The sequence below is a fragment of the Dromiciops gliroides genome, chromosome 1, assembly GCF_019393635.1.
Source record: "Dromiciops gliroides isolate mDroGli1 chromosome 1, mDroGli1.pri, whole genome shotgun sequence".
Taxonomy (NCBI): domain Eukaryota; kingdom Metazoa; phylum Chordata; class Mammalia; order Microbiotheria; family Microbiotheriidae; genus Dromiciops; species Dromiciops gliroides.
In genome coordinates, this window is record NC_057861.1 from 745,709,787 (window position 1) to 745,732,979 (window position 23,193).

Below are 23,193 nucleotides of genomic sequence, written 5' to 3' on the forward strand. Positions count from 1 at the left end.
GAATTTGAACTCAGTGATTGTGACCTCAAATCCTCTCTCTTTCCATTATACAATCCTGATAAATAGCTTCAGCAAAACATTTTGGTAGAAGATAACCCACAAAAATCACCAGCATTTCTATGTATCACTCAAAAGAAGAAACTTATAAAAAGAAAAATCCCATTAACAATGACAAAAGACGGTAAATTCTTAGATGTTCACATAGATGTAGACGCTCACATAGAGATGACTCTCAAAGAATTCCAGCATAAATAAAGGACCGATTCAGTGGACAAATACTGAATGTGCATGACTAAGAAGAGCCAAAAGAATAAAGGAGGCCATGCTACACACATCAATTCATCATTTTAAGCAATACCGATCAAATCACCAATGCGTGGTTCATGGCAGTAGACAAAGTGAAAAGAAAGGCCACCTCCCACTGTCCTCCTGGGTGCCTGGCTTCCCAAGCTTGGCATCGTCCTCATTCTCAGTCATTCTATGGATCTAACCTCTCGCCATGTCTGAAGGTTTCTACCTCCACAACATCTCTGCCATCTGCCAGTCCCCTCCCTCTACTCACACAGACACCACCATAGCTCATCAGACCCTCTTCACTTCTCACCTGGAAAATATCCCAAGAGACTCTCCAGGTCTCCCTGCTTGAAGTCTCTTCACAACCCAAGCCTCCTGCTCTATACAGGTGCGCAAGTGGTTTCCCTAAAGCTGATAAAAAATCACGTCAGTCCTACATGCAGTAAACACCAGTGGCTCCCTATTGCCTCTAGGGTCAAAGAGAAAATCTCGGTAGCTTTAACGAAACTAACCCACAAAAATCAATGGCATTTTGATAGAAAAGAACCCAGGAGACAAGGACAGAAAAGTGCGTCCCATTCAAAACAACTTCGAAATGCACAAAACATTTAGGAGTCAATCTACAAAAGGACACTCGATATTTGAAGAGATTAAGTTGTAAATATCCCTTAAAAATAAAGAACAATTTAAATAGGTGGAGCAATAGTTACTGTTTGTGGCTAAGCATATCAATGTAGACAAATTAAAATACTACCAAAGCGAATTTACACATTTAATGCTATATCTAACTACCAAAGAGATGATGTTCAGAATCAAATAAAATAATAACAAATTCATTTGGAAGAACAAAAGATCAAGAATATATAGGGAAATACAGAAAAAAGGTAGGAATGCAGGGGGAAATTAGGATTAGATCTTAAACTATATTAAAAAGCATCAATCATCAAAAAACAGAAAAGCAGATGATTGAAACAGCCTAGACAAGGAAGAATCAGAAATCATGAAACTCAATAACCCAGTGTTTGATAAAGCTGAAAACATAAATAACCAAAGAAAGAACTCACTATTTGATAAGAAATGCTGGGAAAACTAGAAAGCAGTAATACACAAATGGACAACTAAGAGAAGTAGATAAAAACAAAATTCCCCAAGTGACAGGTGTGTATGAACACGTAATTTTCAAAGATAAATTGCAATCTATTAACAACCATATCAAAGAGTGCTCTAAATCTTTAAAAAGAAAAGAAATGCAAATCAAAACAACTCTGATGTTTCACCTCAGACTAAGCAAATTGTCAAAGATGGCACAAGAGGGGAAGTCAAGGAAAAGAGGGCTTGTGGAGAAACAGGCACACTAACACACTCTTAGTGGGGTTGTGAATTGGTACAACCATTCTGGAAAGCAAATGGAATTATGTAAATAAAGTGCCTAAAATATCCATACCCTCTGATCCAGAGATTCTACTGTTCTACCCCAAGGAAGCCACTGAGAAAAAGAAAATCTCCAGACACCAAAATATTTATAGCAGGATTTTTGTGGTAGCAAAACTTTGTGGGAAACAAAGCAGATACCCACGGACTGGTGGAACAAATTGTGGTCCATGAATGCAATGGAATAGGACCGAACTGTAAGAGACAACAGAGATGATGGCTGTAGAAAAGTATAAGAAGACTTTCATGACCTGATGCAAAGTGAGGTAAACAGAGCTAAGAAAACAAAAGCCCAGTAATGACAACAGTGTAGATGGAAAGAACAAACAAAGGAAACTGAAGGTCTCCAAACTGCAGAGCAGCACACTCCTCCCCACTTCTTGGCAGCAGCAGGGGAGGGCTGCATGAGTCCACAACATGATCGTTAGTGTCACATTTGTTTAATGTGTTGATTGGTTTTACAGAATTCTTTCCCACTTTATTCTTAGATTATTACAGATTGATATTCTCTCCAGGCAGTTGTGGGCAACATTTGGGGCTGTGGTAATACTCTAGTAGCATTACAGTTTAATGGATGAGTTCTCAAGGAAATTTTGAGGTCTATTCTGGGATTTGCCATCTGTAAGTTTATGAAAAATAAGGAGCTTCTAATGTTTCATTCCATTTTGCTAGGCATTAATAAAACAATAGCTAGCACTTATATAGCCTTTAAGGTCTACAAAGTGCTTTACAAATATTACTGTATTTTATCTTCACAACAGCCCTGGGAGGTAGGATGTTATTATAATATCCATTTTACAGATGAGGAAACTGAAGTAGGCAGCAAGTAAGTGTGAGAAGCAGGTTCTGAATTCAGGCCTTGCTGACTCCAGGTCCAGGGCACTGTTCAGTTAAGTGCTAAATTTTTGCAGCCTATTGTGATGTGGTACACAATTTTTACCATTTCTTTGCATAATCTGCATTCACTAAATCTGGGCTCCTTAAACGCAATCCTTCTGGTAAGACCTTTGTGATAATGATGTGGTCCCGAAGTGCCATTATAAATCTTCATATGGAAGAATTAAATGTGTTCTATTCAGCCCCACAGGGGAGAAGTAAGAATCATGGGTGGACGTGGCAAAGAGACAAATTTAAGCATGATAACTTAAGGAAAACGTTCCTGAAATGCAGAGCGAGCCAGATGGAGAAGGGTGAGGATTCTCCCTCCTTGGAGGTCTTCAGGAAAAGGCATGGGTTGGACTAGACAACCACAGAGGTTTCCTCAAACACTGAACTTCCAAATGGATGAGGTTTTTGGAAATCTAAGGTCACAGAATCTTGGCGAGGAAGTTCTTAATAAAAAAAATTGGATCCTTTGGCCCAGGAATATGTCTACAATTTCTATTCCCCCAAAATACTAAAGAAAGATGAGAAGGCCCATAATACAAAAATATTTATAGCAACTCTTTTTGCAGTGGCAACAAATTGGAAACTGAGGAGTTGTTCATCCTGGGGGGAGTGGAGGAACAAGTTATGGCAGGTAAATGTAATGGACTCTTATTGTACTGTAAGAAATGATGAAAGAGACAGTTGCAGAAAACCCGGGAAGACTTGCACAAATGGATGAAAAATAAAGAAAGTAGAACCAGGAGAACCATTTCCACAACAACACCACTATAAAGTGGTAAACTGAAGAATTCAGATCAACTCAGTCGTCAACTATGATTCCAGAAAACTGATGATGAAGCGAGTTGGAGTCAAGATGCAGAGTGAGCCACAGATTATCTTAGACATGGAGAATACAAGAATCTGTTTTGCTTGACTGCATAGTTGTTACAAGGGCTTCATTTTTCTTGGTGGGGGAGTTGAGAGGGACAGAACATGCTTGTTAATTAAAAAAATGTTTAATTGCTGACAACTGTATAGTAGTATGGCCAAAAAGGGAGGACTACATTAATCTCTCAACATAAAACATAATAAATTCCGAATGGAAGAATAGAACAATTAAATATTTCTAAAAGATCACAGAAAATTGGAAATTGATTGAATGATATAGCTGTTTCAATTGTGGGAAGGAAAAAAATTCTCAGCTATTTAACAAACAGAAGAAATGATTGATAGGACACAAAATAGATGGCGTTAATTGTACAAGAAAAAGCAATGCAAACAGAACAAAAGTAAAAAGACTGGTTGGGGGGGGAGGGGGTGGATCTACAAACTGCCTATATACAAATCAGACAGACAGACACAGACCTCTTGTGATTCCAAGACCACTGTGGAAGCTCTCCTGCCATTGCTGTCGGCCAAATGTGAGAACAGAGGTAGATCTCAGATGGGGCCAACCTCTAAAAATGAACCGACACATGAAATGCCCTTCCTACTCTGACATGATAGATCATGAAAGCTTATTTTAAATAGAGAAACACAGTGAAATGTTTTGCTGAAATTTAGGTAAACTCTATGAACACTAATCTTCAAGGCCAAAAAAAGGGGGGGTAGATGTAAAGCCAACTTGGGCTCCCCTATTGTGATGAGGCAGGTGATGCAGACTACTGGGGGTCTTATTTCCCTTTCCTAGATGGTTACTCTATCCCATTTAATAATTTGTTTTGAAAATTTTCTGGAAACCAAAGTCGACAGTGGTCTATAGTTTAGGGACAACTCTTATCTATTTTCTGAAAATCAAGAAAGATGCTTTTCTCCTGTTATGTGACATTTCTTCCATTCTCCATGACCTTTGGAAAAGCGTTCCAGAGGATTAGCAGTCAGCTTGGCCAGTGCTTTCAGACCCTGGGATGTAGTGTTCTGGGACAGGTGACTTGAACTTATCAAGGACAGATCGATGCTCTCTAATTATATCCTTATTTAACTTGAGTTTAAGCTACCAATTAGCCATTTTTATTCTGTCCTTGACAATCCAAATGTCATCTCCTTGGCAGAGAAAACAAGCAGAATAAAGTTTTCGCTCGCATCTATCTCATTATCATCCCATCAGCTCTCATCCCACCACCCTTCTTTGGTCCTCTTCTTTTTCCTTCTTTTCTATTTTGTTAAAGATATATGGTTTTGAAATAAAAATAATAATTTTTATTTCTAAAGGGCCTGATAGGCAAGACTTCTTGCTGCCCTTATCCTTTTTCCAAAGAAACTTAGTTGTCTATCATATTTCTCATTAGCTCATTAGTTTCTTTCAAGATGATAATGAATCTATTCAAATAAGCTGTACATGTGGGAAAAAGCCCCAAAGAGGGGTTCTCCTCCAACCCCAGGAAATATACATGCATTTGAAAGGGTACACTCTGGAGAGAACATTAGAACCTGCCTTTTGTTGCCAAATGGTGGGAATTTCAGCCTAGGTGGGAGAGAAAAGCTTTATGAGGCTTTATGAGACCTAGCTCTTAGACCAGATGGTTTAGGTAGCCACCTATTTTGCCTTCAATACTTTATATAAAAATACTTTTTCTAAAGGAAACATCATTACATCTCTAAAAAAGAGCTAGTATTTAGCATAGGCATGAAATCAATGACTTTGGGGAACTTTTAAGGAAGAAACAAAAAGACAAGTTGAAAAGCAATAGCTGAAAGATAACAAAAAAGAAAATTCTTCTCAGAAATATTATCTCAGATTTAGATACTAAGAAGTATTTTAGAGTATCAAGCTCCCAACTGGATTAATATTTTATATAGCAGTGGAGATGAGGACAGGGTCTACTCAAAATTGAGAAGCACTATTGGGGAGGTGACTCTTTGGCCAGTCTCCCCACAGGGCCTTCCATGCCCAGGGTCTCCCTGTTTCCTCCCATCCTCTTCCAAGAAAAGATAAGATCTAAAAAAACACAAAGTCTGGTAGAGTTTAGAGAGTGGTGGATTCCATCAGAAGACATCAGAGGTTAAATCCAGGAAATTGGCCATTTACTGCTAATATGACCCTAGGCAACTAACTGAATTCCAAATCTGTAAAATGGAGATATGTACGTAACATTTTCACTACAGATCAAACCACACAACAGAGTGCATAGGATCCAACAGGATGGATACTTATAAAACTGTGATCAAATGGGACGGATACTTATAAAAACTATAAAACAAAGTGCTACATAGGGACATTTTGTGTGTTTGTGTGTGTGTGTGTGTGTGTGTGTGTGAGAGAGAGAGAGAGAGAGAGAGAGAGAGAGAGAGAGAGAGAGAGAGAGAGAGAGAGAGAGAGAGACTACTGAAGAAAGAGGAGACCAAAAAGAAGCAGGAAAGGCTGAAAGCTACAGTTACACTTATATATGAAAAAAGAAAAGCAAATAACACATAATAAAGATCTACAATCTTTTTATGTTCTATATATTTGGAAATGCCCATTTTATTTGGTGGTTAACTTTAGAAAAAGCTAAACTTTTTAAAAAATGCTACATAAGTCAAAGCAATTATAAGCATATTAACACTACAGAAGAAATCATTCAAAAGGTTTGAAGTTTTTCTCTTCTCAGTATTTGAAATCAAAGTCCTGAGACAAAAGGCAAGAAGATCTAGTCTAGGGGTTCTTACCATTTCTGGTGTCATGAACCCCCACTTTGGGAGTCTGGGAAGCTCATGGATGTCTTCTCAGAATTAACTTTTAAAAGGCATAAAACACAGCACACAGAATTATATACTATAGAAACCAGTTATATTGAAATATAGTTATTAAAATACTTTTTAAAGCTCCTAGATTCAGAGACCCTGGCTTAAGAATAACTGAGGGCTAGAGAAAGGTGGCCCCTAGAGGCTGTATTTTAAGGCCTAGTAGGGTCTTTTCTAGTGCCATATAATAAGCATTATGTCCCTCTGATAACAGGCAGCAATGTCAGTCAGTCTTCTTTCACCCATAAGCCTCTTGCTCATAGCCTTTGATGGCCTCCCTCCATGGAGGCTCTTCCACACATTCAGGAGGCCTTCCTCTACAGGTCCAGGGCCATTCAACCTCTTTTATGTCACAGAACCCTTGGGCAAAGCGGGTAAAGTCAAAGGCCTTCTTCTCAGAGTAATGTTTTTAAATGCAAAAAAATCAAATCCAGAGGATCACAAAGGAAACCAATTATACTGAAAGGCAGTTTGCAAAATATTTTAAAAATCAAGCTGGGTGGCTAGGTGGCGCAGTGGATAAAGCACCGGCCTTGGATTCAGGAGTACCTGAGTTCAAATCCGGCCTCAGACACTTGACACTTACTAGCTGTGTGACTGTGGGCAAGTCACTTAACCCCCATTGCCCTGCCAAAAAACAAAAACAAAAAAACAAAAATCAAGCTCTCAGAGCTCCGGTTGAGAAGGCCCAGGGGGCTCTTTATCAACCATAAACCATTTTTGCTAGCCCCACATCTTTGAACATCCTGTGGGCACCACTGCAGTCCCTGGCTGTCCATGTATGGTGGGTCTCTTGCTCTGACTGCCAGATGCATTTTTTTTTTCCAATCCCACATTTATTATTTATCCTACTACTTCCTGTATGCAAATTACCTCTGGGAATAGGCCACAGAATACCTACAGCAGCCACGTGTCTCTTCTTTGCCCTTTGAATGACCCATGATTGTGATTCTTTGGAGATTGTGGGTTCCATGATTCATAGTCACAGCACAACCAGAATATTGTCTAAGTATCACAAACTCTTATAACATTAAAGCTGTAATAACCTTGAAGATCACCGGACCATGGATTTAGTCATCAACCATGCATTTACAGTAGAGAATGCTAGAGCCAGAGAGCTTTGCCATGTCAAGGAAGTCTACAAACATGAAAAATCTTTGTCCTATTAGTCATCAAGCCACAAAGTTTACAAGCTCATATACTTGCCAGCACTGGGTTGGGGTCCATATAACAAGCCACCTTACCTTGGTCCACTGTCCTTCGAACCCATCTATTATCTGTCCATTCCCTACACCCACAAATCTAGAAACACATCTCCAAGCACTGACTGCATTTTTCTTAATGCAAGGGGGAATGGGCATCTTTGTCTCTGCCACAGAGTAGGGAAAACAGACCAGTCAGTGAATAAACGAAGTGCCTACCATGTGCTGGGCACTGCACTGAGTGCTCGGCAAAGCTCCCTCTGGATATCTCACTGTTGGCCCAGAGGGATTCCTTCAGCAGTGAGTGCCAGAACAGGTTAGTAATAAGGGAAACTGAAGAGTCTGCTTAGATGCAGACCCACCACAGATGAGGAAACGGAGACAAACAGAGGTACAGTGACTTGCCCAGGTTCACACAGCTAGTCAGTATCTGAGGCCACATTTGAACACACATATGAACAGCCCAGTGTTCATAGTATTCATTGTATCACTTAGTGGTTGGTTCCTTTGGCAGTGGGCAGTGACCTTGGTTAGGTGTAGCCCATCATGGCTCTTTTGGTGAAGCACAAAAGCCAAAGCCAGAGCTTTAGAAGGCTGCCCAGAAGGTCTGCCCTGGTTACATTTTTCCCGACTGATTCCTGAAAGGGTTTGTTCAGCCTGACTCCAACACCAGTCACCTCTTCCAACATTACTGACACCAAACCAATAAGGGTCAAGCACAAGGCTGGAGACACAATGACATCCATCCATCCCCATCTCGATCACAAGGAAAAGAACTGAGTTCCACCTCATTTCAAAGAATGTCATGTCTGAGCAGGTGCAAAAAATTAAGGTGGGGGAGGGAAACCTAATTAAATGCTACATTTAAAAAATGACTGACAGAGGAAAATAAAGGGTTGGGTTAAGCATATAACCAGATTCGAATCCAAGAATGAAATTACTTCAGTGTTAATTTAACATGTGAACTAGTAAGTTACTTGAAACCTAAGTGGTGAACATTCCTACAGTACTGTTACAAGTACCCAAAAGATTTACTCTCACTAGTTGACCCAAGTAAAAATAGTTTTTAAAAAATCACCGGAGATGCTTGATTACTATAACACACAATCATTTCCTCTATTTACAACACACCAAAATAATTCAAAGCTGAAAATAGTATCGACACAGCAAATTATATCCTGACAAAATTATGGACCAAATGACCTAATATCCTTCCTCTCATTTCTAAGACTTATCAAAGATACTTTGATTGGAAGCTTTCTCACCTGATGATGCCTATAAAGCATATAGCTGCTTTATTATGGCCTGGAAAAATGTGTTCATAACCTAGAAAATTCTATGATGGTCCTTTGTGTGCCTATGTGAGGTGTCATGCTAACTTAAGCAAATTATATGAAGTAAATTATTTATACAGAAAAGTTGAAAGGTTTCAGCTACATTTTATATATAAAAGGCAGAGAGGGAAGGAAGGAAAGAAGCTAGGAAAGATTTACTAAGTTCCTACTATGTGCCAAGCACTGTATTAAGTGATTTACAATTATGAGCTCACTGGATCCTCACAACAATCCTGGGAGGTGGGTGCTATTATTATCTCCAGTTTACAGATGAGGAAACGGAGACAAACAGAGGTACAGTGACTTGCCCAGGTTCACACAGCTAGTCAGTATCTGAGGCCACATTTGAACACACATATGAACAGCCCAGTGTTCATAGTATTCATTGTATCACTTAGTGGCCTAAGGCAGCAGCTACAAGGCAGGTAAAGGTAAACTGTCAACATTCTGGAAACAAATGCCAATCAAAACCTAACCTTTGTTTCTAAAAAGGACATGTGGTCTTTTCTGCTCCCTCCTCAAAGAATGGTCACGATCACTCCTGAGCCAGCCACCCAACTCCAAACCACCCTAGGGAGTGCTTCTGGTGGCTATCCAGAGAGACCCAGACTCAAAGAAGCCAGGCATGTTTCCCATCCTTCATACTAGGAGGCAAAATCACAATTGAGGAATGATCCCCTAATTCCGACATGCTGTGGGAAAGCCCCAATGGCCAATGTTTCCAATACACTTTATTTATAGCAAGAGCCTAGTCCTGTCATGCTGTTGGAGGCATACGTGCACAACACACACACATACAACTCATGCACATGTGCATACCACATGCACAACACACATGTCCCCCCCACACAATGAACACACCATACGTGTATACATGTATACCACACAATGCAGAAACCATACACACATATAACATGAACAACACTCACATGCACACCGGAGCTTACACCAGATAATATGCCTAGATCATGTTTTGATGGAGGCTGCTTTGAGTGAGTGCATTCTAAAGAAGCCATCTGGACAATACTTTACAAAAGTTAGGGAGTGGTAGAAAAGATCCAGTGACCACCACCTGAAAGTGATTTCCAAATGAAAATTCCCAGGAATATTACAGCCCAATTCTGGAGCTTCCAGGTCAAGAGAAAATACTTCAAGTAGTCAGGAAAAAAACCATTCATTTCTCGGAGCCACAGTCAGGATCACACAAGATTTAGTGGCTACCAGGTAAAAGGAACAGAGGGCTTAGAATATGATATTCTGGAAAGCAAAAGAGCTGGGATTATAACCAAGAATCACCTACCCAGCCAAAGTGAATCTAATTCTTCAAGGGGGAAAAATGGACATTTAATGAGACAGAGGACTTTCAAGCATTCCCTGATGAAAAGACCAGAAATGAACAGAAAACCTGACTTTCAAATATAAGACTCAAGAGAAGCCCAACAAGGTAAACATGAAAGAGAAAGCATAAGGAACCCAAGGTTAAACTGTTCATCTTTCTATATGGGCAGATGATACATGTGATCTTCATCATTACTGGAGTAATGAGCAGGAGTTTACACAGAAAGAAGGCACAGGAGTGAGTTGATTATATTAGAATGATTTTTAAAAATATGCATATAGGTGAGAAAGAGGAAGCCCTGGGAGAAGCAAGAGTAGGAGGAAGAACGGGGAAAATCATCTCACAAAAACAGGGATCGAGGAAGATCTGTTATAGTAGAAGGGAAAACGTGTGCACGTGTGTGTGTGTGTGTCTTTGTCTGTGTCTTGGGGGGGGTTACAGGCAATGTTTGAACCTCACCAACATCTAAACTGGTTCAAAGAAGGAACACATATACTATATATATTCAATTTGTAATAGAAATCTATCTTACCCAACAGGGAAGTAGGAGGAGAATGGGCTTAAGGAAAAGTGTGTGTGGGAGTAATAAAGGGAAAAGCAGATTTTTAAAAAAGGCAGTGGTCAGAGGCAAAATAGACTTTAGAGAAGGATAAACAGAAAAAAAATAGGATGGAGGAAAATGCAGAATGAGTAGTCATAACTGTGAATGTAAATGGGATGAATTCATCCATAAAACAGAAGCAGATAGCAGAATGGATTAGAAACCACGATCCAACAATATGCTGTTTACAAGAAACACTTGAAACAGTGACACACAGAGTTAAAATAAGGGGCTGGAGCAGAATCTATTATGCTTCAGCTGAAGTAAAAAAGGCAAGGGTAGCAATCATGATCTCAGACAAAGCAAAAGCAAAAAAAAGCCCTTATTAAAAAGGATAAGCAGGATAACCACATCTTGCTAAAAGGAACCACAGGCAAAGAAGAATACCAATATTAAACATATGCACCAAATGGCAGAGCATCCAAATTCTTAAAGGACAAGTTAAATGAATTACAGGATTAAATAGATAGTAAAACTATACTACTGGGCGACCTCAACTTTCCCCTCTTAGAACTAGATCAGGGGCAGCTAGGTGGCGCCATGGATAAAGTACCGGCCCTGGAGTCAGGAGTACCTGAGTTCAAATCCGGCCTCAGACACTTAACACTTACTAGCTGTGTGACCCTGGGCAAGTCACTTAACCCCCATAGCCCTGCCAAAAAAAAAAAAAAAAGGAAAAAAAAAAAAGAAAGAACTAGATCAACCATAAAATAAATAAGAAAGAAGTCAAGGAGAAGAACAGAATCTTAGAAAAGTTAGTTGTGATGGACCTCTGGAAAAAAATGAATGGGATTGAAAAAGGATATACCCTTTTCTCAGCTTTGCATGGCACCTTCACAAAAACTGATCATTAATACTGGGAAAAGGCTAAACAAGTTGTGACATGCTTGTGATGGAATATGATTGTGCTATCAGAAATGATGAGGGGGATGGTTTGAGAACAACCTGGGAAGACTTATATGTTTAGAATTTTATTTTCCAAAATCTATGTAAAAACAAATTTTGACATCAATTTTTAAAAACTTTTGTGTTCCAATTTATCTTCCTCCCTTTCTTCCCACCCCCTCACCCCCAAGAACTCAAGCAATTCAATATAAGTTATGCATGAGTAGTCATGGAAAACATCCCCACATTAGCTAGGTTGTGAGAGAAAACAGTTAAAAAACAAAACTTCAGATTAAGGAATTGTCAAAGAAAAAAAAATTAAAATGTGTTTCAATCTGTTTTCAGATACCATCAGTTCTTTCTCTGTAGATGGGTTGCAATTTTCCTAAGTCCTTCAGGGTTAAATTGGATCACTGCCTTGCTGAAAATAACCGCATGCTTGGGAAGATTTATATGAACTGATGCAAATTGAAGCGAGCAGAGCCAGAAGAACATTGCACACAGTAACAGCCATATTGTAAAGATGATCAAATATGAAAGATTTAGTTACTCTTATCAAGTCAATGATCTAAGACAATTCCAAAGGCCCCATGATGAAAATGCTATTTACCTCAAGAGAGAAAACAGATGAAATCTGAGGGCAGATAGAAGCATACTTTTTAAAAACCTCATTTTTCTTGGGGGTTTTTTTGGTCTGTGTTTTCTTCTGCAAAATGGCTAATATGGAAATATATTTACATGACTTCAAATGTCTAATTGATAAAAAAAATTGTTTGCCCTCTCAAGGACAGAGGAGGGGCAGAAAGAAAGGAGGGAATTCAGAACTCAAAAAATTTTTATATGTAATTGGTAAATATTTAATGAAATAAATAAAAATCTATTTTAAAAAGTGAACAATACTTCAAGTAACCAAGAGGGGCTGGAAATGCTATGAATGGTCTGGCCATCCAGGAACCCACAGGAATTAAATAGGAAAAGTGACTAGCTTGTTCCTACCTGCTGACACAGAGGTTCCACTACTGGTCTAAAACCCTGGAGCAATATATTCCCTGAGAGCACTAGCCTGTTCAACCGTGTCCAGTGAGAACCAACCACAGGAAGTGTGTCTGCTGATTGGGGAAATGCCGAACATGTGGTATGTGAGTGAGATGGGCTGCTTGGTGCTGGAAGGGCCAGCGTCCAACAGATGTGGGAAGCTTCGAGTGAAGTTTCCTACAAAGGAAAGATGGGAGCCACAGCAACATCACTCTGGCTCAGCAAGCACAACATTCAATGTTCACACCGCACTGTAAAAGGGAAAAGACAACCCTTCTTCCTGGTAACAATGAAAGGTGGAGAGAGCAGAACCTGGAGTTAGGAAGACCTGGGTTCAAATCCTCCCTCAAGTATTTACTACCTGTGGGACCCTGAGAAAATGATTTCACTACTGCCTACCTCAGTACCCTCATTTGTAAAACGAGAGAGTTGGATTCAGTGGGCTCTCAAGTCAAGCCAAGCTAACATATTTATTAAGCATCTACTATGCATGATACAAAGAAGGCAAAACCAGTCCCTGCCTTCAAGGTGCTCAGAGTATAATGGGGGAGACCTTGCAAACAAGGACGCACAAACAGGACACATACAGGATAAATGGGAGCTAATCTCAGAGGAAGGCATTAGCACTGGGGGGGGGGGGGGGGAGAGTGGTGGTCAGGAAAAGCTTCTTACAGAAGATGGGCTTTTAGCTAGGGCTTGAAGGAAGCCTGGGAAGTTAGGAGGCAGACATGAGGAAGGAGAGCCTTCCAGGCAGGGGGGACAGCTAGAGCAAAATGCCCAGAGCTGAGAGATGGAGCACAGGGATGCAGGAATAGGAAGATTAGTGTCACTGGATAGCAGAGAATGGGGCAAGTAAGAGTCATGTGTAAGAAGACTGGAAAGGCAGGAAAGGGCCAGGCACAGAATATCATATTGGACCCTGGAGATAACAGGGAGTCAGGGGAGTAACCTCATTGGACCTTTGCCGTCAAGAAGAGCAATCTGACAGCTTCGTGGAGGGTGGAATGCAGGGAGCAGGGAGGCACACCAGGAGGTTTCTGCCAAGGTTGTGGTCAGTCTGTGTGTACTGGTGGGATGACTTGTTCCTGCTGATCGTCATCAGTTTATAATAAAAACATGGATTATAAAGCACAAGGATTGAAAAACTGGTCTCCCAAGGTTAATCCCCAGGCCTCTTCTAGAAGCTCCCTGACTGCCTATGGGGCACTTTCCTTTGGCAGGCCATCTTCAGAAAGGAGAGTGTGGGGAGCAGTCCTAGGCCGCTTCACTACACTCTCTATCTACTGTGCTGCCCTCTTGATTCTCTTCCCTCCAAACCTAAGTCCCTGTTTTTTTTTTGTTTGTTTGTTTGTTTTTAGTGAGGCAATTGGGGTTAAGTGACTTGCCCAAGGTCACACAGCTAGCAAGTGTTAAGTGTCTGAGGCTGGATTTGAACTCAGGTACTCCTGACTTCAGGGCCGGTGCTCCATCCACTGCGCCAACTAGCCGCCCCTTTGTTTTTTTACTCTTTTTGTTCCTCTGAAGCTTTTTCCAAACACCACAGCTGAATAATGCCGCTCCTACCTTAACAGCTCATATGCTTCTTACCTAAAGGACAGGGCTGAGATGCCAACCATTTGTATTCAAGTGACTGTTAGTCCATTTGTTAGCCCCTCTACTTGACACCCGAGGCAGCTTGGTGGAGAGCAAGCTGGACTTGCAGCCAAGAGAGACCTGGGTTCAAATTATGCCTCTGACTCCGTGTATTGCTGAACTCTGTTTCTTCATCAGTAAAACAGGGATAATAGTACTAAGGAGGTTCAAACAAGGTCACGGTGGTCCAGGCTTCTGCAAACCTCAAAGGGCAGAGTGTTAGCTGTTATTACCTCAAGACCTAAGTAGGTCGTTCAGCCTCTGATGGGGCTAGAAGAAGTCATCTCCAAGTCCAGGCCTAAGGAACAAAAACTTGTTCTAAAATGTGCTTCGGTATCTAGAATATCAGCTTCTAGAGAACAGGACCTTTCATTTTTGTCTTTGTGGCCCAAGCTCTTGGCACAATGTGGAGAACACAATGGGCCGTCCACAAAGGCGAGCTGAGTAGCGAATGGGGTAAGTGGAGATGCTGGCTAGCACTCTGATAAATCAGAGGACAGCTCTTCTCAGACTTCTGTAAGTTAGGGTTCTTTAGCCCTCTATCTCTTTTGATAAGGAATCCAGCTTCTGATGAGTCCTGTACGGCTCCCAATTGAAACACGGATGAGATAGAGAAATGCTAAACAAGTTAAAACATGTTTTCATATTTGAAAATGATTTACAAGGCAAATGCACTCAAGGCCTCAATTATCTGTGATTTTCATGGCCATAGGCTTTCCTCCATGAACACAGATTGCAAACCTTTTACATCTTAGTAGATGGTCTGTAAGAATTGCATTTGGCCAAAAAATTCACTACCCTGGAAACGAGGGGGGAGGGGGGCGCAGCTTCTCCAAATTTAGTGAATTGTGGCCTTAGAAACCAGACAGACCCCCGGGATATCAAAGGGTCCCTACTGAAGGCCTTTCCAACTGAAGAGGACTCACTTAGAAGGGCGAAAAGCACTGGAGAATCCAAGGTGCCTACCCTACCAAGCTGAGTAGAAAATAGAAATTCTCCTCCCATGCCTCATCATTTCCTTTTGAAGGAAACACCCTTAATATCAACATGCAGACAATACCAGCCACAAAGTCCCAAACAGCTGCTGGGCCATTAGGAGAGGCCCCAGAATGAAAAGCTTCCCAGACAGAGGAGGATAAAACCAGTGCCGTTTGGGGCTCCCACCTCGGAGGCCCTCAGAGAGCGCCCCATGTAGACACTGTGCCTACCTGGGACAGCGCTGGAAGCCTCAGGACCAACCAGTCCTTGGCTTCCACACAGACCACCCGGCCCATCTACAGAGGAAACTAAGGGCTGCAGAGTCAAGCCGGGGATGTTCCAAGCTAGGAGGGCTCCCCGTCCCTGGGGTCCATGGAGAGATTTCAGGGGGCTCTGTGACCCGGATGGGAACAACATCCCGCTATCTCACTACAAGCGGTCTGCTGTGTAACGCTGTGGATTCTGGCGTGGGCGCTTACACACCTGATCCTGAGTGGGGGGCACCGCCCAGGACACCAGAAAAGGGGCAGCGCTTTCCTTTTGGTCCCAGGCCCCCTCAGAGAAATGACTGATGGGGGGGGGTCCCAAGCAGTCTGTCCTCCACTGCACTGGCCTCCAGGGAGCCAGACACACCCCGACCTCGTGCTCCGGGAGCCCGCCCCGCCCTGGGCACCAGTCTGGCCCCCCTGGGGCCGGTGGGGTACTAAGGGGGAGCACTAGGGAGGGCGGGGCCGGCTGGGGTCCCGGCCCGGCGGCCTCCCCTGCGGGAGGCGACTCTAAGCGTTTGGAGGGCAGGGGCCTGCTCGTGTCCTAGCCTACCCTGGTGACTAGTGTACACAAAAGGTGCTTAATAAATGTAGGCTGAAATAAACTAAAAGAAAAAGGAAGTTATTAGCAGAAGTCTCAGACAGGTATTGGGGAACAGGGTGGAGGCCAGCACGAGAACTTGGGGGGCCAGGGGACAGGTGGGGAGACTTGGGGGCGAGAGGGGGATAGACGAGAAGGGGGATGGGGAGACACGCGGGGGGAGGGGTGGGAGACACGTGGGGGCCGGGGGCCACGTGGGGGGCTGGGCCCACGTGGGTGGGTGGGGGGCTAGAGCCCCTCCCCACGCCCCTCCCCCGCTCACCTGGCAGCCCTTCTTGTGGTGGAAGCCCACCACCACGATGTGCAGCACGGGCCCCCGTGGGCCGCCGCGGCCCCCGGCCTTCTCCATGGGCCGCCCGCCCCGGGGCTCACGGACCAGAGGGGACGCCGAGGCAGCCCCCGCTAGGCCCACCCGCCGCAGTCGCTTCGCCGCTTCCGCCTCCGCGTCACCTGATCCCGCCCCGCCCCGCCCCGCCCCGCCCGGCCCGGCCAGCCCCCGCCGCCGGGGAGGACGAGGGGGCGGGGCCTGGGAGGGGCGGGGTCTGCGCTGCCGGGGAGGAGAGGAGCAGAGAGAGGAAAGAAAAAGGGGCGGGGCCTAAGTTGCCCAGGAGACCTGGCCTCTAAGGAGACGCACGGGGAGGGGGCGGGGCCTCCTCCTGTTGTACCCTCCAGCCCCTTCCCTCTAGAGCCACAAGATCTGGGTTCAGGTCCCAGTTCTGTTCCTTACTATCTGGGTAACCTGGGTGATTAATGTAGGCAAGTAGACACTTAATGGCACCACCACCACCACCACCACAATGTATATAACGCTTTAAAGTTTGCAAGTTGTTCAGTTGTTTTCAGTTGTGTCCCACTCTGCGGGTCCCCATTTGGGATTTTCTTGGCAAAGATACTGGAGTGGTTTGTCATTTTCTTCTCATTTTACAAATAAGGAAACTGAGGCAAACAGGGTTAGGTGACTTCTCAGGGTCACACAGTCAACAAGTGTCTGAGGTTAGATTTAAACTCAGGTCTTACAGACTCCAGGCCCCTCATTCTATCCACTTCGCCAAATGGTTCGCCCCACTTGTGGAGGGGCACAACCCTTCATTTTTAGATAAGGCTATCCTTTACACAGAGAATGCTGTTTGGCCCCAGATGGCCTGGTAGATAGAAGGTTGGTCCTGGAATCTGGAAGTCCTAATTTGAAATCCAGTCTCAGACATTTACTGACTGTATACCCCTTGGAAAGTGACTCCATCTCTATTTGCCTCAGTTTCCTCAACTGTAAAATGAGGTTAACAATAGCCACTGTCTCTCCCAGGGTGGTTGTGAGGATCAAATGAGGTATTTGTGAAGCACTTAATACCTGCCAAAAAGCAGGCATTTTATACTTATTCCCTTCCCTTCAACTATCTGTGGCTAGAGTGTGTGATAAATGATGGAATAAAGTGTGCTAAGAATCGGTTCTTAGGCCATTTATAACAATGAATTGTTGATGTCTTCAGTGTGAAATGTTTGTCCAGTGGATGTGAAAAGAACATTGTCATTGATAGTCCCATCAAAAACTAACCTAGAAAACAAAGAGAAATTTAATTTCAATTGAAGAATTATTCACAAGTTCTCCTTGAAGAGGCAAGAGGGGCAAGGGAGGATTGCTTCTCTTCTTGAACCTAAAGGCAACATGAAGTCAACCCTAGCAAACTTGCTTGGTTCATCATTTGCACACCTCATGAACATAAATAAAAAAAGACCACTTTGAGATGTCTGTCCACTTGGGAGGTTGAAGAGATAGAAAGATGATATAAAGAACTTGAACAATGCTACACCAAGTCAACGTGTTTTAATAATCAGCGACTTAAATAGAAATCACATCCTGCATGGAATAGTAAAAGATGTTGGAAAAGGCAGGGTCAGGGATCAAAAACCAAAAGAAATGAAAGATCTATAGATCCAGAAGCTTCTTAACTAATGGCATAAATATTTCCAAAAGAAGATCACGCCAAGCAACAGATATCATGAAAAATGAAAAAGGCTATATTTTAACAAATTGGAAATTATAGTCAAAAATAACTTCAATCTGACATTAAAGCATGGCTTGCTGGTGGACAAATGAACGGCTCTGAGTCAGGAAGACCTTCCTTTGCCCAGTAGAACGTAAGCTTCTTGCAGACAGAAGCTGTCTAATTTTGGCATTTGTTGAATCAACACATACTAGTGATAGCTTCATGAACAACTCGTTTAGCCCTTTTAAAAGCAATTGACATGGTGCAGCTAGGTGGCACAGTGGATAGAGCACTGGCCCTGGAGTCAGGAGTACCTGAGTTCAAATCTGACCTCAGACACTTAACACTTACTAGCTGTGTGACCCTGGGCAAGTCACTTAACCCCAATTGCCTCACTAAAAAAAAATAAAATAAAATAAAATAAAAATAAAAGCAATTGACATGAGCAGAGTAAGTTTCCATATGAGAAATTCTATATATTGATGAAATTACATGTCTAAACCAGTCAAATCATTCCCAAAATTCTCTGAAGAAAATTTCTCTAAATTCATGGCTCAGCATTTCATTTTGTACGTGTTGTATTCCAATTTCTTCTGATGCCCCTTGTCCTTCAAAAGCCTACTGTGATCCTGGTTGGTTCTTGGAAAGTGATTTCCTCGCTCCTCTTGGCTTGGGTTTTTCCTTCCCGTTGGAGTGTAGCATGTCTAGGTGGGTTACATTTTGAGTTGTTTTCTGGTTTGTTGAAGTCCTATAGATCCATTTTTATTTTGCTAGTTTTTCCAATTCAGGGAAACTTTCTTTGAGGGTTTCTGGAATATAGTCCCTCTACCCCTCATGCTAGGAATGCCCTCCTGTCTCACCTCCACCTGCCAGTGGCCCTAGCTTCCTTTAAATGCCAGCTAAAATCCGATGTTCTACAGGAAGTCTTTTTTTCAAGCTCCCTTGATTTCACTGTCTTATCTGTTATCTCCTGCCTTAAATTATGAGTTTCTTGAGGCCAAGTATTGCCTTTTATCTCTCTCTCTCTCTCTCTCTCTCTCTCTCTCTCTCTCTGTCCCTCTGTCTCTCTTTTTTTTTTTGGTATCCCCCAGGGCTTAACACCTTGCCTGGCTCTTAATGGGTGCTTAATAAGTGCTTACTGACTGACTGACTGACTTTAGAGATTAGAAAACTGAGACAGACGACACAGTAAGAGATATACCTGGGGTCTGGACCTCTAAGTTTTGACACATCTAGCTACTTGAATCAGGCCTTGGCTTCCTCTTGGTTGAAATGAGGGTCTTGGTCTAGGCAGGTGCTAATGTCTCTTCCAGATCTAAGTCTGTGGTCCCATGACCCTTGCTACTGTCCCCCATCCATTCCTGTCCCCCTGACAACACCTAACAGTCACCCAGTCCATTAGGAGGACTAACAAAGCTTTGGCCTCTCCAGGGTCTTATCTATGCAGAAATATTCACAACAGTTCTTTTCATAGTAGCCAAAATCCTTTGGAAGTAAAGGGATGAAGACCTATTGGAGAATAGCTAACCAGCTCATGGAGTGTAAAGCGAACAAATATTCTGATGCCATAAGAAATGACACAATGAAAGGTTTCAGAGGACAGAAGACCTCAGTGACATGATGCAGAGCAGAGCAGTGACAACAACCTTATCTAGAAAGATATCTCTTCTCTACCCCCAGACCCACTCTGCTACCATCTTCCCTCTTACTGTGGAAGGTGCCACCCTCATCCCCCTGTTTGCTCAGGCCCCCTCCTTCATTGTCCCTGGGGATCACCAGCTGGCTGTCCTTGCAGACTCTTTCCTCTCTCTTTCTCATCCCTCTCTATTCTATCTCCCACCAAGGCTTGTCCATTTACTTTGTACCATCTTTCTCATAAGACCCCTTTTCCTACTCTGGCATCTCCAAGCCCCAGGGGCCAACCCCCATTACCTCCTGCTTTAGCTGCTGGAGGGGAGTCCACTTCCTCAGCTCTTCCCCTCCCCAGTCCATCATTCACGCAGCTGTCATAGGGATCTTCCTAAAGGAAACATCTTACTATGTCACCTCCATGCTCAATAAACTTCAGTAGCTCCCTATCACCTCCAGGGTCCAATAGAACTCCTCTGCTGGGCTTTCAAAGACCTTCATGACCTTACCTTGCCTCCCCACTACACCCACCCTTTTCTAGGCTTCTTATAACTTACACCCACTACTCCCCATGTAGCCTGTTATCTAAGGACACTGAGTAAGTACCCTGCTGTTTCTCAAACAAGACACCCCACCTCTCAGTTCTAGGCTTTCTCTCTGGCTGTCCTCCTGCCCATTGTAATTCTCTTTATTCTCCTCACTGCCTCCTGGCTTCCCTGCCTTCTGCCAAGTTCCAGGTAAAAGCCCACTTTCTGCAGGAATCCTTTCCTGATCTCCCTTACTGATTCAGGAGGAATGTCCTTCCTCTGTTGATCATCCACAAGTGATCTCGTGTGTGTGTGTGTGTGTGTGTGTGTGTGTGTGTGTGTGTGTGTGTATCTATATATCTATATCTATATCTAGCCAGAATTATTTGCATGTTTTCTGCCCCATGAGACTGTGAGCTGGTCATGGGCCAGGACTGTTTTTGCTTAGCACAGTGTTTGGCACATAGTAGGAGCTCAAACATATTTCCTGAGTAGATGACTAACGACTCTGAAAGACTTTGACTCTGCCCAGTGGAGTGGGAAGCCATGATGGCGGAGGATCCAAGGATGAAGCAGGAAACTCACCTCTCTGGCAGGAGGAAATGGACTCGGGGCAGAAGGAGCCATGTTTTGGAAGGGACCAATGTGGGAATTTGTTTTCCTGATCCCTGCATCTTTATTGTGAAGATTTTTATTTTGTTTTTTATTGTTCAATAAGGGGAGAGGAGAGGTGGAGATAGACTGATAATAAATGTGGCCAAAATAAATAAATGCAGAAAACCAAAACTAGGGTCCTGGTCCAGTCACAATGAGGGATTAGGGTAATAGCTTCATTCCTGATTATACAGCAGGATTTAGGGGTCAATACACCTGAAAAAAAGAATTACAATTGACTTTGGGGAAGGGGATTTTAATAATCACCTGGTGCTAATCTCCATTTAATTGCCATCAATAAATCAGAAAGAATTTATTAAGTACTCAATGCCTTCCCTGTGAGATTCTCTCCGGTCTCTGCTATCTGGACCTTGTTTCTACATAGATATATGCTTGTTTTGTCTCCCATTAGACTGGGAGCTCCCTGAGAGAAGGACCTGTCCTTTAGCCCTTTATGTCACCAGCAAAATCTGGCTCAGTTGGACCTTCATGAAAGCTTGTTGAGTGAGTGACCCATAGAGTAAGCATTTATGAAGGGCTTCCTGTGTACTTGACTCTGGGCTGGAGCAGGGAATTACAAATACAGAAAAGAAAGGAGCAACCCCTAAATATGCTGAAACCTCCAATAAATTGGCCTCTGGACCCTCACTGCTTAGCTCTCCCCATGATGACATCCTCTCTTCTTTTTTCTTATGAACCTCAGAAAACTCATGTATCCATCCTCAAATGTCTCATAGCACTTTGCCTGGGTCTTTACACTGAATGTATCTATCACCTCTTGTATCACATTTATGTGTGTGCTTGCTTTCTCTACTCTTCTCCCATTAGATTGGAAGCACTTTGAAAGTATGGACCATGTCTTGTTTCAACTTTGTATCATACAGCCTTAGTGTACTAGGGATTCTTTACCTATTTTGGTGTCACAGCCCCTTAGCCATCTAGGGGAGCCTCTAGACCCCTTCTCAGAAGAATGCTTTTAAGCAATTGAAGTTTTCAGATTGAGTTAGGGGGAAAAAGTTGTAATGGTTTTCCCATATAATTTTCTACACTAACCCCTTGAAATGCATCAGTGGGCCACAGGTTAAGACCCCCCAAATCCAGTCCATTGCATATGTGGGGAAAGATCTCTCATTGGCAAGATCAGGTCATTTTTTTTTTTTACCAGCCTTTCCTTGATCTCATAAATATCAGGTATGGAGCTGCAACTATATGTAGAAGGATGGAAGATATGTGCCATTTGAGACCCAAGTGGTGGATTGGGCAGATGGGGCATGAGAGGGTGTTTTCCAAGGAGGGTTCTGAGAAGCCAGACTTGTACCCATGGGGAGAGAAAATGGCAGAACCACGGTACCAAGGAGCCATGTCTATGAGAGCACTTGTTTCATTCTATGCTGTGCTGGCTGGGGCAGGGGAGAAGGGCCTGGGAGAGACAAAGAAGCTCCCTGATTCTCCACCCCACCCCCACACTCCCCAGCCACCTCGGACTTGGAGGAAGAGCGTTGCTAGGAGACGTTGGAGCAGGTTTTTAGAAACTGCAGCCAATGAGAAGCCAGGAATGATCTGCAGACACCTTTGCCACAGACTGTTCAAGTGCCTCATTATACAGACCAGCAGAGAAGGGATGTATTGTTAACTCTTTGGGTTCTGAGGAAGATTTGGTTTTCGTTGGCTTTTCAGGGGAAAAAAGCAAGCATTTATGGAACTTTCTATGTTGCTATGTGTATGTGTATGTGTGTAAAAATGTGTGTGTATATATATGTATATACATACATACAGACAGACCTAAAGATGTATATACACACACATATATGCATCTCTCTATATGTTTACAATTATGTATGCATTTCTATATATGTAAAAAAACTAAATGAAAAGGTAATAGGCACATTCTCAACTTAACCTCTGATTTCATTGATATATAGACCCCCCCCCAGGTGAGGAGCCTGTCTCTATGGATGCTGCATTTGGTCACCTTCTCAGCTATTCATCATCCCAGGGAGATGCTTAGATCCCAGAGGTGAAGGGACTGTCTCAGAGGAAGGGGGACTTCACACTGACCCAAACTGGTTTTGAGTTGGCTCCCCATACTGTGGATAAAGGCAAGAAGAGAAAAAAATACAAGAGTGTCAAAATACAAGGGAGGAAGGGAAGTATGCCATTAGCAGGTGTGGGCTCAGGAAAGGAAGACTTCATGTAGAAATGGTGCTTGG

General features: G+C 43.0%; 1 protein-coding gene across 1 annotated transcript in view; it reads right to left on the minus strand.

Moving 5' to 3' along the window:
* AVL9 (AVL9 cell migration associated) overlaps positions 1 to 16,601 on the minus strand; it is a 63,103-nt gene extending 46,502 nt beyond the window's left edge. The window contains exon 1 of the mRNA XM_043975010.1: positions 16,451 to 16,601. Within this exon, the coding sequence (XP_043830945.1) occupies positions 16,451 to 16,537 (87 nt within the window). The 5' untranslated portion in view covers positions 16,538 to 16,601. The remainder of the gene's footprint in view (positions 1 to 16,450) is intronic.
* Positions 16,602 to 23,193: the final 6,592 nt, after the last annotated feature.